This window comes from Bos indicus, chromosome X (genome assembly GCF_029378745.1).
Source record: "Bos indicus isolate NIAB-ARS_2022 breed Sahiwal x Tharparkar chromosome X, NIAB-ARS_B.indTharparkar_mat_pri_1.0, whole genome shotgun sequence".
Taxonomy (NCBI): Eukaryota; Metazoa; Chordata; class Mammalia; order Artiodactyla; family Bovidae; genus Bos; species Bos indicus.
The window spans coordinates 72,029,366-72,048,862 of NC_091789.1; the positions used below are offsets into that span (position 1 = coordinate 72,029,366).

General features: G+C 38.4%; 1 protein-coding gene across 6 annotated transcripts in view; it reads left to right on the forward strand.

The window, feature by feature from the left end:
- The window catches only part of CHM (CHM Rab escort protein), a 260,470-nt gene that overhangs the window by 63,054 nt on the left and 177,919 nt on the right, over positions 1 to 19,497 (forward strand). For 3 of the 6 annotated variants that reach the window (XM_070785342.1, XM_070785343.1, XM_070785347.1), the window contains exon 3: positions 17,805 to 17,877. The exons of 2 other annotated variants lie outside the window; for them this stretch is intronic. In XM_070785342.1, the coding sequence (XP_070641443.1) occupies positions 17,805 to 17,877 (73 nt within the window). Of the gene's footprint in view, positions 1 to 2,453; positions 2,596 to 17,804; positions 17,878 to 19,497 lie in introns of all 6 variants that reach the window. One more of the 6 variants, XM_070785344.1, reaches the window with a different exon arrangement.

Here is a 19,497-nt window from a genome sequence, read left to right on the forward strand (position 1 = left end):
GTGGCAACCCACTCCAGTATTCTTGCCTGGAGAATCCTAGGGACAGAGGAGCCTAGTGGGCTGCCGTCTATGAGGTTGCACAGAGTCGGACATGACTGAAGCGACTTAGCAGCAGCAGCAGCAGCTCATGAAGAAGAAAAGGGCAGTGCTATAAGAGTAATGTGGATTACTTAGATTATTTAAATTTGGTGATAGGAGGGTGGCTTAAATGGAAGTGGTTATAATAACTTCTTAGTTGTTATACTGTGGATATGGGACTATAAAGATCTTTGAGAACTAATGTCATTTTTCTTTTAAATAAAGAGTTAAATTGATTTCTTCTTTGAGGCTTTTTTTGTGTGTGTGTGTATGTATGTGTGGCTTAATAAAACTGTACCTCATTGAGTTACCTCAGAAATTCCATCCGCAGTTGTGTGGCAAATCAATTTTATGATATTTTTCTGCCCTGGAAATTAACTTTACATACATGTAGTTGAGTGAAAAATATGGTCTGATGCCTTGTTTATGCTGTGGAAAAACAAAAATACTCTGTTCAGATGTTTAGTGATTATGGCTCTTGACAAAGAAGAAACCAGTATTGATTCACTGGCTACTCCTATTGTGAATTTTCTTTTTAGTTTAGTTTAGTTTTTGTTTGTGCAAAGTTAGATCTGTTTATGTTTTGTTTAACACAAAAAATATAACAACATAGCTCTTTCTTTTACACTGGAATACTTGGTCATATGTGAATAAGGTAGCTCAAAGATACGTATTTGAAAGGTTTTAGGTTTAGGACTGCCATAAAGGGATAGGGAAACAAAAGAAAATGTAACCTCACTTAAAAGAACATTTTTATTTATCTTTACCTTCCAATATCCAGATGAAAGGAAGAAAATCTTATTTTGTCTCCTGTAGGATGAGAAAAATATATCAAAGAAGCAAGTGTTACCCTAGCTTTCCCCCCTCTGTATTTCACCATGTTAAAGACATTTCATTAGGTTTACAGCACTAAATGAGTGAAAGTAGTTTTCAGTTGCTTAACATAATCTAGTATTCAGTGTATGCTGTTACAAACAGTGTGATGTAAAAATATCTACCATTTATTGAATATTTGCTCATGAAAGGTTGCTGAACCATGACAAGACACTGGGATTCTTGGCCTCCGGAGGAGAAGAATTCAATCTGGGGCCAGAGATGAGGCTTGATCACTCAGAGCTTTTGTGTAATAAAGTTTTATTAAAGTATAAAGGAGATAGAGAAAGCTTCTGACATAGGCATCGGAAGGGGACAGAAAGTGTACCTCCTTAGTAATGTTAGCAATGGAGTTATATGCTCTCCAGTTAGTCATTACAATGAATCAAAAGAGTGTCTGGAGGTTGTAAAGACCTCAGCAGACCTACTCCCATAATTTACATTTTAAGATAACAGGATTAGCCAGTAGGTTTACTCCAGAGACTGTCCTCAAGCAGGATACATTATTGTTATATAATCCTAAGGAATGTAGGGGGAAAAAAAGTTTGTCCTTTCTTCCTCCTTGAGAATTCCAGACCCCTCTCTCCTTGGGGACCCCTAGACTTCTTATCAACCTGCCTAGGAAATGACTCTCAATCATTACTCTGCTAGATACTTTGAAAATATTAAGCTATTTAATTCCTATTATATTTCTCTAAAAGAAATATAAATTCTCTCCTTTTGCAGATGAGGACACAAATTCAGAATTGAAATCACTTGTCAAACGTCACTTGTCTATTCAAGGAATGAACCAAGATTTGTAGCCAGGTTCCTTTGACTGCAGAGCCTGTGTTCTTTCACTAAGATAAGCTGTGTGTAGGGTTGGAAGCGGAGAAGGCAATGGCACCCCACTCCAGTACTCTTGCCTGGAAAATCCCATGGATGGAGGAACCTTGTAGGCTGCAGTCCATGGGGTTGCATAGAGTCGGACACGACTGAGCGACTTCACTTTCACTTTTCACTTTCATGCATTGGAGAAGGAAATGGCAACCCACTCCAGTGTTCTTGCCTGGAGAATCCCAGGGACGGGGGAGCCTTGTGGGCTGCCATCTATGGGGTCGCATAGAGTCGGACACGACTGAAGCGACTCAGCAGCAGCAGCAGCAGGGTTGGAAGACTAAGAAATTCTGAGTTTGATGGTCAGGAGACCCAATTCACACTGTTACTCTGTCACTGATTAGTTATATGACTTATGTTGTTTTCTTCAACAGTAAAATGGGCCTAGTGTACAACCTACCTTGAAGAGTCCCTGTGTGGGACCAGTGAGATACATATAAAATGTTGAGGTGTGGCCAGAAGGTCTGACAGTTATGTAGCAAGTTCACTAAAAGACTTTTACTCTAGAATCACTGGGAATACATTAAGCCTTTGTTTTGGAGGGTGGTGTGTGTCGGGGGAAAAATTCTTGGAAGCAATTCTTGAATTTTTATGGGTTTGAAACAAAAATGTCATTTTGTCTTTAGGTCACTGAAATCTGTATGACAGGAGCTTCATTTGCAAATGACAATTCTTGCACAAGGATGATTTTTGCCCATAGTGCTCAAACTGGCTGGATTGATTGAGACAGCTCCTTGCAGAAATCATGATATATCAGCATTTCTCTAGGTATTACTAACTGCATTTCTCTAGGTATTACTAACTTTGACTTCTTTTACTCAGTGGGTTTGAATGAGAATAGCTTTCACACAAACCAGAAAAACTACAAGCAAAGATAATTGAATGTACATATGCATTTTTACACTGCATTTCCCTCCTCCCCTCACTTTCTTTGTCTTGAGCAATTTCTTTATCATTCATCCTCCTCTAAAAGATTTCTCTTATATTTTCTTCCTCCTTGTTGTGTGTGTGCGTGTGTGTTTTACTTTGAAATGGCAACTATCCTTACCAGCTCCTTGGCACTTTGAAGACTACGAATCAGCTTGATAGCTAGAATCAGAGTGATCAACAGCAACAAAACAAAGTTTTTTCCTGTCTCTCAAACTTCCCTTCTCCCACCCCCGCCCCCAAAATGAAACTGGAGTTTGATTTGCCTTTCCACGACAAAGCAAGAGTTAAATTTTAGGAGCTGTGACTACTCTGACACAGAAGATAGGGGAAAAGGGAGAGGGAGTCAGCAATCCTCAGTCCTTTGATCTGTCAGTTTTGCTGTTCTCTCAACAGCGTCTGCATTCTTGTCTCTGTTCTACATTCCCAGGGTTGTTAGCAAACCTAGCTATTCCTGGCTGGCACTGGACTATGGTAGTTGCCAATGAAAAGGGCACTGGGGACTCCTGTGGACATGTTCTCCTGTGTCCACACTTGGCATAGAAGAGGGGAAGAGGATGATAACTAACTGTATGCTAGCCATTGCTTTAAATGATTTCATTCCTGTTTTAATGATAAACTGAGGCTTGAAAGAGTAACTGTAAGGTTATTGGCTGAGGTTGCACAGCTAGTAAGAGGCACAGTTGGAATTTGAACCCGGGTCCATCTGATCCTGAAGCCTTTGGTTAATAGCAGTACATTTAATTCTCTTAGCATTAAAGGTTCCAAGTTGACCAAACTGCTGCTGTTGTCCTTAAGTTTCTCCTGGTTTAGTCAGAGGAAACACTCATGCAATTTAATGACAAGACAATATGATAGATAAAAATTGTATAATGATTCATTCATTAGTGTATAGGCTAGGCTACAGTGAAGCAACTCTGTTGGTTATACTGGGCAATCATGAAGCGATCATATTACTGCCTCTTTGTTATCAATGCATGAGTTATACCTGTAAATAAATGTGTGTTTTTTCCACATAAAAAGACAATATGACAGCTCTTACAGAAGTATATGCAGAACTCTTGAAATACAGAGATCAGTTCTGATTATGTATTGGAGAGCTGAAGACTTCACAGTGAAAATGATACTAGATTTGAATAGCTCTGACTGGTTTGACTAGTTCCCATATGGGCTTCCCTGGTGGCTTAGACTGTAAAGAGTCTGCCTGCAGTGCTGGAGACCTGGGTTCAGGAAGAGATCCCCTGGAGAAGGAAATGGAAACCTGGAAAATCTCAGGGACAGCAGAGCCTGGCAGGCTAGAGTCCATGTTGCTGCAAAGAGTCAGACACAACTGAGCAACTTCACACAAGAAAAGCATTGGATATAGGTAATAATATTAATAAAAGCAGAGAGACATGCAGACACTTGAGTCACTCAGGCAATGTTGACTGCGTGGGTGTGGCTGTTGCATGACAGAGAAGAATGATGTCCAGAGATAAAGCTGGAGAATTAAGTTGGAAGTAAGTTTTGACTTTGGCCACCTTATGTGAAGAGCTGACTCATTTGAAAAGACCCTGATGCTGGTAAAGGTTGAGGGCAGGAGGAGAAGGGGATGACAGAGGATGGGATGGTTGAATGGAATCACCGACTCAATGGACATGAGTTGGGGTAAACTCCGGGAGTTGGTGATGGACAGGGAGGCATGGCGTGCTGTGGTTCATGGGGTTGCAAAGAGTCGGACACGACTGAGTGATTGACCTGAACTGAACTGAAGTTTTGAAGGGTCTTAGAGTGATGCTAAGATTTTAGACATTACTCTAGAGGCATTAGTAAGCCATTAAACATCTTTATGCTAGGGAATGACATAATGTGGTCTGCCAAGACCTGATCACAATGGCAGTAATGTGGAGTTGAGGCTGGAAGGGGAGTAACTAGACTCAGGGAAACCTTTGATGAGGCTACTTAAAAAAAAAAAAAAAAAGAGCAAATAAGAGAGAGGATGTGAAATAAGGTATATTGGTAAGGATGGCAAAGGTAGAAGGGGTTTGAGAAATTAGAATTGAAAAATGAGAGAGGGATGATGAGAGAGTTCAAGGTTTTCTAGCATTGGCAGCTGTAAGAATGGTGTTGGTATTTATTGAAATGGGGAAACCAAGAGGGAAAACCAAACTGGGGGTTTGGGACAGATAATAAATTTGTCTTTTGGACATGTAGAGATTAAAGTTTATCTGGAATATTTAGTGGATGGAGATGTCCAATAAACTAAGTGACTCATGATACCTGTCTTCAGTATTGTGTGAGTCTGGAGCTCTCCTCAAAGGGCCCAGATTGGAAAGAGCAATTTGAGAGTTATTGGTAATAATTGAGTCAGTAGGAATAGGTGATAGGACAACCTTTGTACATTACCCACTCATCTACCTGGCTTGGTTGTCAAAAATGGATTTGAATGGGTGAAATAATGTGGAATGACTAGTAACTCTAAACATAGGAAGGTCTCTTCTCCAGCCCTAATGACTGGAAACACACCATGCCATTTCATTCTGGTAGATTGATCTGATTGCCAAAGGAGCATTCTGTAGCTATATAGGACTCTAAAAATCAAGTAAGGGCTTGGTATTTCTCTCTCACATTAGAATTTCACCTGTATACTCTGTCAAAGAGACTGACCTTCCTTGATCTTAGGATGAGGGTATAGTGAAAGGAGCGTAACTTTCTTGTGTATCAAATATGTAGTGTGTGCATCTGTGCTCAGTTGCTCAGTCATATCTGACTCTTTGCAGCCCCGTGGACTGTAGCCCTTCAGGCTTCTCTGTCGATGGAATTTTCTAGGCAAGAATACTGGAGTAGGTTGCCATTTCCTCCTCTAAGGGATGTTCCCAACCAAGGATTGAACTTGAATAACCCATGTCTCCTCTAGTGCAGAGGGATTCTTCACCACTGAGCCACCAGGGAATCCCAATTCTGTCTTCTGTGTGTGTGCTCAGTCACTCAGTCATGTTCAACTCTTTGTGACTCCATAGAATGTAGCTCGCCAGGCTCCTCTGTCCATGGAATTTTCCAGGCAAGAATACTGGAATAGGTTGCCATTTCCTCCTCAAAGGGATCTTGCTGACCCAGGAATTGAACCTGCATCTCCTGTGTCGCCTGCATTGGCAGGCGGATTCTTTACCACTGAGCCACCTGGAAAGCCCCAACAAGTATGTGGGGCTTTTAGTAAGTGAGCATTTGTATAGGGGTAAGTCTGTTATATTCCCTAGCCTGTTCTGTTATTTGTCAAACAGGAAGACAGAAAGTTGTCATGGTTCTTTGTAATACTCCAGCCAAAATTAAATAGAATAGTGCCTCTTTCAGTGTGCAAATTGATATAAGTAGACCTGCCACACTATTATTTTCCTACTCCTAGCATATAGAGAAAGGTATCTGTACACATTAATATGTTGTTTGTTGTTGTTCAGTCACTCAGTCATGTCTGACTCTTTTTGACCCCATGGGCTGTAGCATGCCAGGTTTCCCTGCCCTTCATATCTCCTGAAGTTTGCTCAAACTCAATGTCCATTGAGTTGATGATGCCATCCAACCATCTCATCCTCTGTCACCCCCTTCTACTTCTGCCTTCAATATTTCCCAGCATCAGGGTCTTTTCCAGAGTCAGTTATTTGCATCAGGTGGTCAAAGTATTGGAGCTTCACCTTCAGCATCAGTCCTTCCAGGGAATATTTAGGGTTTATTTCCTTTATGATTGACTGGTTTGATCTCCTTGCTGTCCAAGGGACTCTCAAATCTTCTCTAGCAGCACACTTCAAAAGCATCAATTCTTCAGTGCTCAGCCTTCTTTATGGTCCAACTCTCACATCCGTATGTGACTACTGGAAAAACTATAGCTTTGACTATATGGACCTTTGTTAACATAGTGATGTCTCTGTTTAAATACTCTGTCTAGGTTTGTCAAAGTTTTTCTTCCAAGGAGCAAGCATGTTTTGATTTTATGTGTGCACATTCAATATGAGATATGTAATAAAATTGATTGTATTTTGGATCCTAGAAATGAATAATCCTTCCAGGTTTGGCATTGGAGTAGATGTAGTCATGAAATTATTATTCAATTTTCATTATCCAAATGAGTTGGAGAAGTGAAACAAAAATTAGACTTCATCCCATCTAGTGTCTTTAAATATATCCCATTGCCTTTATTTATATCAGATTCCGAGATTTGTATTTTGTGCTTATGTTTATAACTTTAAATGTTCCAATACTGTTTATTATAGCAGACAGTGTTATGATAATGGAAAGAGCATAGGCTTAGGGGCCTTAAGTGCTAGGCTTAATTAGGTGCAGGCTTTGCCATTTCCTAGCTATATGAGTAAAACAAGACACTGATCTTCATGGTTGTTATTATTTCCTTCTAATTTTAAAATGGTGATAATTATAGCACCAGTCTGTCAGGATTCTTATGAAGATTAAATGAGATAGTGAATTGAAAATGATAAGCTCAACATATCAAGTATCCTATTTTTCTTTTTCCCCTTAACATGATTTAAACCAGCATTTCTCAAAATATGTTTTGTTGAACCACATGCTGTTTCTTAAAAAATGCTCACTAGTTAACTGAAATTATTCCTTCTTGGAAAGAACAGGTATTAACATATTTAATGGTGCTGAGGAACTTGTCTTAAACCATTTTCTGGTGGTTTTACTTTCTCACATCTAGCATTTTCTAAATTTATTGTGTCATTGCAACTTTTTGGTATGCCTGTTAACAGTAGATTTTATTGATGGGATACAGTTTGGAAAAGGTGAATTTAGTAATTGGGTCCAGATGCTGTTTGATATCTAAGTGTTTGGCTTCATTGAACCACAGCTACCATTATAATATCCTATGTTCTCATTGATGCTAGGCCAGCTTAGAAGTTTGGGATTGTTTATGTTGCAGTGGATAGGATTAGAGTTTGGAAGGCCAAGTTTCAGTGGCACTCCTGCCAGTTGTAGCGGTATGGCCCTGAATGGACTTAATCTCTACATAGACAGTTCTCAGGTTCTTCATCTATAAAATAACACCTGATCTGCCTCACAAGATTGCTGGAAGAATCCATGTGAAAACAGTTTTGAAAATGAAAAATGCTGTCAGTGGAAGGTTACTATCCCAGGAAAAAGAATTTAGGATCAGGGAATATAGAATAGGGGTTTTTTGAGTTATTCTGCTTCTCTTTTGAGCAGGTTTGGACCCCATCTGCTACCTGCCTGAAAACATTTCAACTGCTCGGTTTCTTAATAAAAAAAAATGATTCCCAGATGAATGTGCCTGTATATCAGTAACTCTATCCTTTGTCAGTGTTTTTGTACCTGTTTGGACTGGAAGAAACACAAGCTGGAATCAAGATTGCCGGGAGAAATATCAATAACCTCAGATATGCAGATGACACCACCCTTATGGCAGAAAGTGAAGAGAAACTCAAAAGCCTCTTGATGAAAGTGAAAATGGAGAGTGAAAAAGTTGGCTTAAAGCTCAACATTGAGAAAACGAAGATCATGGCATCTGGTCCCATCACTTCATGGGAAATAGATGGGGAAAGAGTGGAAACAGTGTCAGACTTTATTTTTCTGGGCTCCAAAATCACTGCAGATGGTGACTGCAGCCATGAAATTAAAAGACACTTACTTGTTGGAAGGAAAGTTATGACCAACCTAGATAGCATATTCAAAAGCAGAGACATTACTTTGCCAACAGAAGTCCGTCTGGTCAAGGCTATGGTTTTTCCTGTAGTCATGTATGGATGTGAGAGTTGGACTGTGAAGAAGGCTGAGTGCCGAAGAACTGATGCCCTTGAACTGTGGTGTTGGAGAAGAAACTTGAGAGTCCCTTGGATTGCAAGGAGATCCAACCAGTCCATTCTGAAGGAGATCAGCCCTGGGATTTCTTTGGAAGGAATGATGCTGAAGTTGAGACTCCAGTACTTTGGCTATCTCATGCGAAAATTTGACTCACTGGAAAAGACTCTGATGCTGGGAGGGATTGGGGGCAGGAGGAGAAAGGGACGACAGAGGATAAGATGGCTGGATGGCATCACTGACTCGATGGATGTGAGTCTGGGTGAACTCCAGGAGTTGGTGATGGACAGGGAGGCCTGGCGTGCTGCGATTCATGGGGTCGCAAAGAGTCAGACACGACTGAGTGACTGAACTGAACTGAACTGAGAGATGCCATTTCCCAATACATGATGTAATTTAGCATCATGTAACTATGGCTGTTGTTAAATATTCAATACTGATTTGTAACTATGATGCGAAGGAGAAAAGATTGTTGGGATTTAATTAATATTCTCTAATTAATAGATTTAATCCTCAGCCTTCTATTACTTTATTTCCACCTGTAGTGTTTTTCTTTTCTATTAGTAGGCATTAAACAAAATAATGTTGCTTTAACATTAAACACTATGTAAATGAAGAGAAGTCTTATTAATAACTTTTAATACTATTTTTTCTTTTGTTGTTTTATTGGTTGGTGTTAATGGAGACAGTTGTATAACTCATTTCCTTTCTGTGTCTGGAAAAACTTAGGTGGTACTTTGAGTAAGATTTGTGAACCTTTAGAAAGATTGAAACATGTTTTCTATGATTGTAAAGTCAACATTTCACACAGTGCCAAGCTGTACCTCAGTATTGTAATATTTGGGCTTTTATGTCTTTGAAAATAAAAATGTCCATTTGTGATTTTTACTATTCTAGATGAAAACTGTGAGTCACTTTTCCTTCATGAAACTTGAGAGGGCTATTGATAATAGTTTTATGTTTGCTGTCTAAATGCTATGAATACTCACTCTCCAGTTTCACAGAGACTCTAATTTTAAGGAAGTCTTTTCATCATATAAAATAGTGTTCCTGGCAATAAAGATAAACATCATCCTTCATCATAAACTACTTTTTCCTTTACTTGATGTACAGAGACAGTTGTGACACCAGGTTGGCAGAAAATGTTCCATTCCTGTTTTTTTGTCAGTCAGGAAGTTCTCCCTTTATCCTTAAAATAAATTGTATCTGTGAGTTTTAAAAACAAAACCAGTAACCTATCCTTGTTATTCATTACAGAAACAGTTTTAAAGAGTATAGAAGTAGTATTTTATAATTTGAATTTCATTGTCAGAATTCTGAAACTGTATCTTTAAAAATAAAATTTAAGAAAGTATTTGGTAAGCTTTAATTATTACTATTTCTGTTGCGGAATTGTTCTAGAGTGCATATTATAATGTTTTTATTTTTTATTTTTCTTTTTGTCATATTAATTTTGATACTTCAAGTCTTTCGCTCTCTCTTTAGGGTATTCTAAATCATATTTAAAACCATGCAAACACCAAAATGAATTTAGTTAAAATCTGCTTTGGTTTTATAGTGAGTTTATTAATAATTATGCCTTCTTTGTTAGCAAGACCACAGTAGTGAAAACCATATTTCACCTTTTACATGCATAATTGGATGATGTCACAAGATACTGATATTAAAGAGCATATCCACAGGAATAGTTGAAAATAGGTGCTGCATGGAAAAATACTAGAACCAGTTACCTCTGTCAAAAACCATATGACCAAATATAGGGGGAAAAAATAGATTTTGACTGTGAACTGACCTCAGGCCATTTACTAGTGGAAAGAAACAGCAAGATGGCCCTTTTTACTTTTTTTTTTTTTTTTTGACTTTTAATAATAGCAGAAGATATTTTGGAAATTGGCACATTATGGTCAGTGTTGGGTTATTTTTGTTTTTCAAGATTTTATGATAATTTTCATACATAGAGAAAAGGTGAAAAAATTGCACTGTGAATACCTATGTATCCACTACCCAGATTCTACCCCTAACATTTTGCTGTATTTGCTTTATTATGTGATTATCCATTATTAATTTTTTTATCTGTCTACTATTGCATCTTATTGTTTTAGACATTTCACATTAAGTTGTATATGTCTAGTACCTTCAGTCTGAAACCCTTCAGCATGCGTTATCATTAGCTAGTTATTTATAGTTCTTTTTTCAGATAAAATTACAGTAAAATGCACAGATCTTAAGTGTACCATTTAATAAGTTCTTAGCAAATGCATTTACTTGTGTAACTAAGAACCTTATCAAGATAAAGAATATTGCCATCACTCCAGAAAGTTCCCTCATGTCTCTTCAAAGTCAGTTTCTGCCATTACTCCCACCCTCAAAAGCAACCACTCTTAGAATGTTTTTCACCATATGTCAATTAATTTTGCTTGTTCTAAAAATTCATATAAAAGGAGTCATGCTGAATGCACTCTTTTGGGGCAAAACTTCTTTTACGTATCATAAAGTTTTTTTGAAATTCGTTTATGTTGTTATATATATCAGTAGTTTATTCCTTTAATTGGTGAATGGTATCTATCATATGGCTATACCACAACTTATTTATGTAGTCTCCTATTGATGGATATTTGAGTTGTTACTAGTTTGAAGCTATTAACAAATGAAGATGCTATGAAAAAACTTGTGCAAGTCTTTTGTGAACATGTGCTTTCCTGTGTGAAAATACCTAAGAATGGAATCACTGGATCATAGGCTAGGTAAACATTTAATTTTATAAAAAAGTTTCAGACAGTTTTCCAAGTTTTTATACCATTATTTACTCCCACCAAAATGCCAGAGCATTCTGCCCATCCACCCCCACACCTGGTTTTGTAAATCTTTTTCCTTTTAACTATTCTAGTGTGTGTGTAGTGGTATTTCATCATGTTCAATTTTAATGTATATTTACCCAATAATGTTCAGCATCTTTTCATGTGTTCATTAAGCACATCTGTATTCCTTTGTGAAATGTCTGTTCAATCTCTTTGCTCACTTTAATATTTGAATATTTGTCTTATTTTTAAGTTGAGAGAGTTCTTTTATACATCCTGGATACTAGTCCTTTGTCAGATATGTTTTGTGAATATTTCTCCTACTTTGTGCCTAGCCCATTCATTTTTTTAAACTGATGTATTTTGTGGAGAAGTTTTCCACTTTGATGAATTATAATTTATTGATAGTTTTTATTGCTTTCTGTGCCCTTTCTGAAAAACCTTTGTCTACCCTAATTGCCAAATTTCTGATATATATTTATTACTTATAAATTGATATAGCCATTAAAAAATTTACTTAGATGTTAAAGCTTTCACCCAGTAGCCAGAGCTTCTCACTTAGGACTTATGCTGGCTTAAAAGAAGTCTCATTCCCATCAGGAAGCTTGGCAGAGCCTCTTTTCTTCATCCATCAAAGGGCAGACAGAAGAAGCAAAAACAACATTCTCACAGCATTTAGAACAAAATCCACAATCACAGAAAGCTAACCAAAATGATTTCATGGATCACAGCCTTGTGTAACTCAATGAAGATATGAGGCATGTGGTGTAGGGCCACCCAAGATTAATGGGTCATGGTGGAGAGTTCTAACAGAATGTGGTCCAGTGGAGGAGGAATTGGCAATACACTGCAGTATTCTTGCCTCAGGAACCCCATGAAAGTATGAAGAGGCAAAAGAGATGATACCAGAAGATGAGCCCCCAGGTCTTTAGGTATGCTACTGTGGAAAAGCAGAGAAATACTCCAGAAAGAATGAAGAGGCTAGACCAAAGAGGAAACAGTGCTCAGTTGTGGATGTGTCTGGTGGTGAAAGTAAGTTCAGTTCATTTCAGTTGCTCAGTTGTGTCTGACTCTTTGCAACCCCATGAACCGCAGCATGCCAGGCCTCTCTGTCCATCACCAACTCCTGGAGTTTACCCAAACTCATATCCATTGAGTCAGTGATGCCATCCAACCATCCCATCCTCTGTCATCCCCTTTTCCTCCTGCCCTCAACCTTTCCCAGCATCAGGGTCTTTTCAAATGAGTCAGCTCTTTGCATCAGATGACCAAAGTATTGGAGTTTCAGCTTCAACATCAGTCCTACTAATGAACACCCAGGACTGATCTCTTTTAGGATGGGCTGGCTGGATCTCCTTGCAGTCCAAGGGACTCTCAAGAGTCTTATCCAAGACCACAGTTCAAAAGTATCAATTCTTCGGCCCTCAGTTTTCTTTATAGTCCAACTTACACATCCATACATGACCACTGGAAAAACCATAGCCTTGACTAGACAGACCTTTGTTGACAAAGTAATGTCTCTGCTTTTTAATATGCTATCTAGGTTGGTCATAACTTTGCTCGCAAGGAGTAAGTGTCTTTTAATTTAATGGCTGCTTTCACAATCTGCAGTGATTTTGGAGCCTAGAAAAATAGTCAGCCACTGTTTCCACTGTTTCCCCATCTATTTGCCATGAAGTGATGTGACCGGATGCCATGATCTTAGTTTTCTGAATGTTGAGCTTTAAGCCAACTGTTTCACTCTCCTCTTGCACTTTCATCAAGAGGATTTTTAATTCCTCTTCACTTTCTGCCATAAGGGTGGTGTCATCTGCATATCTGAGATTATTGATATTTCTCCTGGGAATCTTGATTCCAATTTGTGCTCCTTCCAGCCCAGCCTTTCTCATGATGTACTCTGCATGTAATTTAAATAAGCAGGGTGACAATATACAGCCTTGACATACTCCTTTTCCTATTTGGAACCAGTCTGTTGTTCCATGTCCACTTCTAACTGTTGCTTCCTGACCTGCATACAGGTTTCTCAAGAGGCAGGTCAGGTGGTCTGGTATTCCCTTCTCTTTAAGTCTAATGCTGTAAAGAACAATGCTGCATAGGAACCTCGAGTATCAAGTCCATGGATCAAGGTAAGTTGGAAGTAGTCAAATAGGAGATGGCACGAGTGAACATTGACATTTTAGGAATCTGAACTAATATGGACGGGAATGAACAAATTTAGTCCAGGTGACTATTATGTCTACTACTGTGGGCAAGAATCCCTTAGAAGAAATGGAGTATCCCTCATAGTCAACAAAGGAGTCCAAGTGCAGTATTTGGGTGCAGTCTCAAAAATGACAGAATGATCTTGGTTTGTTTCCAAGGCAGACTACTCAACATCACAGTAATCCAAGTCTATGTCCCAACCACTAATGCCAAAGAAACTGAAATCAAACAGTTCTATGAAGACCTACAAGACCTTCTTGAATTAACACAGAAAAAAAGATGTTCTTTTCATTATAGGGGATTGGAATGCAAAAGTACATTAAGAGATACCTGGAGTAACAAGCAAGTTTGGCCTTGGCATATAAGATGAAGCAGGGCAAAAGCTAACAGTTTTGCCAAGAGAACACATTGATTGATCATAGCAAACACCCTCTTCCAATGACACAAGAGATGACTCTGCATGTGAACATCACCAGATGGTCAGTAACAAAATCAGATTGATTATATTCTTTGTAGCTGAAGATAAACTCAGCTGAAGATAAACAAGACCTGGAGCTGACTGTGGGTCAGATCTTGAGCTCCTTATTGTAAAGTTTGGGCTTAAATTACAGAAAGTAGGGAAAACCACTGGACCATTCAGATATGCATGTGCACTTATTTGCTTCAGTCATGTCTAACTCGGTGCAGCTCTATGGACTGTAGCCCACTATGCCCCTCTATCTATGGGATTCTCCAGGCAAGAATACTGGAGTGGGTTGCCATTCCCTCCTCCAGAGGATCTTCCCAACCCAGTGATCAAACACCCATCTCCTACACTGCAGACAGATTCTTTACAGTTGAGTTTCTGAGGAAGCCCAGACAATTCAGGTATGACCTAAATCAAATCCCTTATGATTATACAGCGGACATAATGAATAGGTTGAAGGGATTAGATCTGGTAGACAAAAAAAAAAAAAAAAAAAGATCTGGTAGACAGAGTGCCTAAAGAACTATGGACAGAAGTTCACAATATTGTGTAGTAGGGTGTGACCAAAACCATCCCAAAAAAATGCAAGAAAAAAAAATAATAAATGCAAGAAGACAAAATGGTTGTCTGAGGGAGGCTTTACAAATAGCTGAGAAGAGAAGTGAAAAGTAAAGGAGAAAGGGAAAGATATACCCAACTGAATGCAGAGATCCAGAGAATAGCAAGGAGAGACAAGAAAGCCTTAAGTGAACCTTGCAGAGAAATAGAGGGAAACAATAGAATTGGAAAGACTAGAGATATATCCAAAAAAATTAGAGATACCAAAGGAACATTTGATGCAAAGATGGACACAATAAAGGACAGAAATCGCAAATATCTAACAGAAGCAGAGTAGATTAAGAAGAGGTGTCAAGAATACACAAAAGAGCTATACAAAAGTGGTCTTAATGACTGGGATAACCATGATGGTGTGGTCACTGACTTAGAGCCAGACATCCTGGAGTGTGAAGTCAAGTAGACCTTAGGATTACTATGAACAAAGCTAGTAGAGGTGATGAAATTCCAGTTGAGATATTTCAAAAGATGAAAGATGATGCAGTTATAGCACTGCACTTAATATTACAGCAAATTTGGAAAACTCAGCAGTGGCCATAGGACTGGAATAGGTCAGTTTTCCTTTTAATCCCAAAGAAAGGCAATGCCAAAAAATGTTCAAACTACCATATAAGTTCACTCATTTCACATACCAGCAAGGTAATGCTCAAAATCCTTCAAGCTAGCCTTCAGCAGTACGTGAACTGAGAACTTCCAGATGTACAGGGTGGATTAAGAAAAGGCAGAGAAACCAAGATCAAATTGCCAATATCCGTTGGGTCATAGAAAAAGCAAGGGAATTCCTGGAAAACATCTACTTCTGCTTCATTGACTAAACTAAAACCTTTGACTGCAATGTCACAACAAACTATGGAAAATTCTTAAAGAGATGGGAATTCCTGCAGCCATGAAATTAAAAGATATTTGCTCCTTGGAAGAAAAGCTATGACCAACCTAGACAGCATATTAAAAAGCAGAGATATTACTTTGCCGACAGGTTCTGTTAGTCAAAGCTGTGGTTTTTCCAGTAGTCACATATGAATGTGAGAGTTGGACCATAAAGAAAGCTGAGCACTGGAGAATTGGTACGTTTGAATTGTGGTATTAGAGAAGATTCTTGAGAGTCCTTTGGACTGCAAGAAGATCCAACCAATCCATCCTAAAGGAAATCAGTCATGAATATAATTGGAAGGACTGATGCTGAAGCTCCAATACTTTGTCCACCTGATGCAGAGAGCCAACTCACTGGAAATGACACTGATGCTTGGAATGATTGAAGGCAGGAGGAAAAGGAGGTGACAGAGGATGAGATGATTAGATGGCACTACCGACTCAATGGACATGAGTTTGAGCAAACTCTGGGAGATAGTGAAGCACAGGGAAGCCTGGCGTGCTGTAATGTATGGGGTCACAAAGAGTTGGGCACAACTTAGCAATTGAAGAATAACAATGAAAACAAATCTAAATATCTCAGCAAAATATATAAAGACAGTGGGGCTTTTTTATCACTGCCTCAGGGTTTTGTTTGTTTATTTGTTTCAATACTTAGGGCATTTTAAAATTTTGTTGAGTATTATATTGATGTTTAGATGACAGGAAGGGATGGCAAAAGTGAATTATTATCAGGCAAGGGAGAAGAGAGTATAAAGTTGCTTTGGAAAACCTAAATCTAACATCCTTCTCTTTCCCTCCTTCTCTTCTGTACTGGCTATTGCCCACCTTTTTCTTTCCCTGTTGTCTCTGATCCAAGGTATCACTGCTTCTAGGCTTTCTTGATTCCAACAACTGGAATTGAGAGTATAGCTGAAATTCTATCTAAATTTTTAAAGTTTTCTCAGGATATGGACAGTTTATGAATATGCATTATCCCCAAGAGAACTATCAGATTATAAGTAGTGATCTGTTATTAGTAGGTCTACTTTCACAGTTGTTTGGTTTAATCATTTTCTCTCTTAGAGCAAGCATTGATTTTAATAAAAAATTTGAGGGTAAAACTGATTGTTCTTAAGATCAATCAAGAGTTGATTGAAGAAAAATCTATATTGGGATTTTGAGAGACTATTCAGTAATATTATGGATGAGTAATTTTAGATTTCCTATTAGAGATTTTAGTTTTTGTTTTAAAAAGGCCTTTTATAAATTTTTATTTCCTTAGAGAAAGATCTAGAGAAGCAAAAATGAAAACAAAACCAACAATCTCTCAAAACTAGAGTGAATATTATAGGTGGATTTTAATGTACTTGGGGACTCATCATACAAAGAATCAATGTAACATGATGAATTTTGTAAGGATATGGAAGCCCAGTATCTCCTACTCTGTGTGTGTGTGTGTGTGTGTGTGTGTGTGTGTGTGTGTGTGTTAGTCTCTCAGTTGTGTCTGACTCTCTGCGACCCCATAGACTGTAGTCTGCCAGGGATTTTCCAAAAAGAATACCGGACTGGGTTGCCATTTCCTTCTCTAGGGGAAGTCCGCTACTAACAGAAATTAATTAGGAGTCCAGTGTCTGCAGGGTTTATCTGATCCTAGCTAGAAGATCTCTCGGTTTTATAAAATGGATTGATTTTCACAGCGCTGTGGAGTGAAGAACAGTTCAGTTATCAGTAGAAATATTGTTCTTCTTATACTTATCACAGAAGTCTTGATGTGAATAACTGTTTCAGGATCTACTTTTATTTTTGGCCCTGGAGGCTTAGAATGGCACAGGGTCTACCACTAGAGTAGCCAGTAATATGTGTATGTATAAATAAATTTATTTATGTATTTATGCACGTGAGATGAGTTCTCTGGTGGTGCTGGCAGTGGATATTTACTGCTTGTGGAAAACTTAGCAGTTTTTTCCAGTGGCCTTCTTTGAGATCTACCAAGATTTTCTTCCCAGCCATTTTTATTAACTCAGAAGTAAAATGTTGTTCATTATCACCTGCTCAGAGACACTTGATCAGTGCAGAATGTTCCAAGGAAGCCAAAGAGATTTTTTAATGCCTTATATAATGAAAAGTTACCGTTGAAGCCTGAAAGTCCCACTTCCATTTATTTTGTTCTGTTACCTCCTCTGATTCTCCACATCGTAATTATGTGTACTTTTGAACTCTGAGGTAGCAGTGTTAAAAATGAATAGGGATGAATATCAGTGATTAGATTTTTTTATAACCTTTCATTTACTTTTTTTTTTTAATTGTTACAGAAGAAGCTACTATGGAGGAAACTGGGCCAGTTTTAGCTTTTCAGGTCTGTTGTCCTGGCTAAAGGAACACCAGGTAAAATTCTTATCTTATTTTCTTTTTTTTAGTTAATTATTTTATTTTTTAAAAATATATTTATTTTAATTAGAGACTAATTACTTTACAATATTGTATTGGTTTTGCCGTACAGCAACATGCATCTGCCACGGGTGTACACATGTTCCCCATCCTGAACCCCCCTCCCACCTCCCTCCTCATACCATCACTCAGGGTCATCCCCATGCACCAGCCCCAAGCATCCTGTATCCTGCATCAAACCTGGACTGGCGATTCATTTCTTATATGATGTTATACATGTTTCAATGCCATTCTCCCAAATCATCACCCACCTCCCCCCTCCCCCAGAGTCCAAAAGACTGTACTATACATCTGTGTCTCTTTTGCTGTCTCGTATACAGGGTTGTCGTTACCATCTTTCTAAATTCCATATATATGCGATAGTATACTGTATTGGTGTTTTTCTTTCTGGCTTACTTCACTCTGTATAATTGGCTCCAGTTTCATCCACGTCATTAGAACTGATTCAAATGTATTCTTTTTAATGGCTGAGTAATACTCCATTGTGTTTATGTACCACAGCTTTCTAATCCATTGATCTGCTGATGGACATCTAGGTTGCTTCCCTGTCCTGGCTATTATAAACAGTGCTGCGATGAACATTGGGGTACACGTGTCTCTTTCAATTCTGGTTTCCTTGGTGTGTATGCCCAGCAGTGGGATTGCTGGGTCATTTTGGCAGTTCTATTTCCAGTTTTTTAAGGAATCTCCACTCTGTTCTCCATAGTGGCTGTACTAGTTTGCATTCCCACCAACAGTGTAAGAGGGTTCCCTTTTCTCCACATCCTCTCCAGCATTTATTGCTTGTAGACTTTTGGATAGCAGCCATTCTGACTGGCGTGAAATGGTACTTCATTGTGGTTTTGATTTGCATTTCTCTGATGACTAGTGATGTTGAGCATCTTTTCATGTGTTTGTTAGCCATCTGTATGTCTTTTTGGAGAAATGTCTATTTAGTTCTTTGGCCCATTTTTTGATTGGGTCGTTTATTTTTCTGGAATTGAGCTGCAGGAGCTGCTTCTATATTTTTCAGATTAGTTTTTTGTCACTTGCTTCATTTGCTATTATTTTCTCCCATTCTGAAGGTTGTCTTTTCATCTTGCTTATAGTTTCTTTTGTTGTGCAGAAGCTTTTAATTTTAATTAGGTCCCATTTGTTTATTTTTGCTCTTATTTCCAATATTCTGGGAGGTGGGTCATAGAGGATCCTGCTGTGATTTATGTCAGAGAGTGTTTTGCCTATGTTTTCCTCTAGGAGTTTTATAGTTTCTGGTCTTATGTTTAGATCTTTAATCCATTTTGAGTTTATTTTTGTGCATGGTGTTAAAAACTATTCCAGTTTCATTCTTTTACAAGTGGTTGACCAGTTTTCCCAGCACCACTTGTTAAAGAGATTGTCTTTTCTCCATTGTATATTCTTGCCTCCTTCGTCAAAGAAAGATGTCCATAGGTGTGTGGGTTTATCTCTGGGCTTTCTATTTTGTTCCATTGATCTATATTTCTGCCTTTGTGCCAGTACCATACTGTTTTGATGACTGTGGCTTTGTAGTAGAGCCTGAAGTCAGGCAGGTTGATTCCT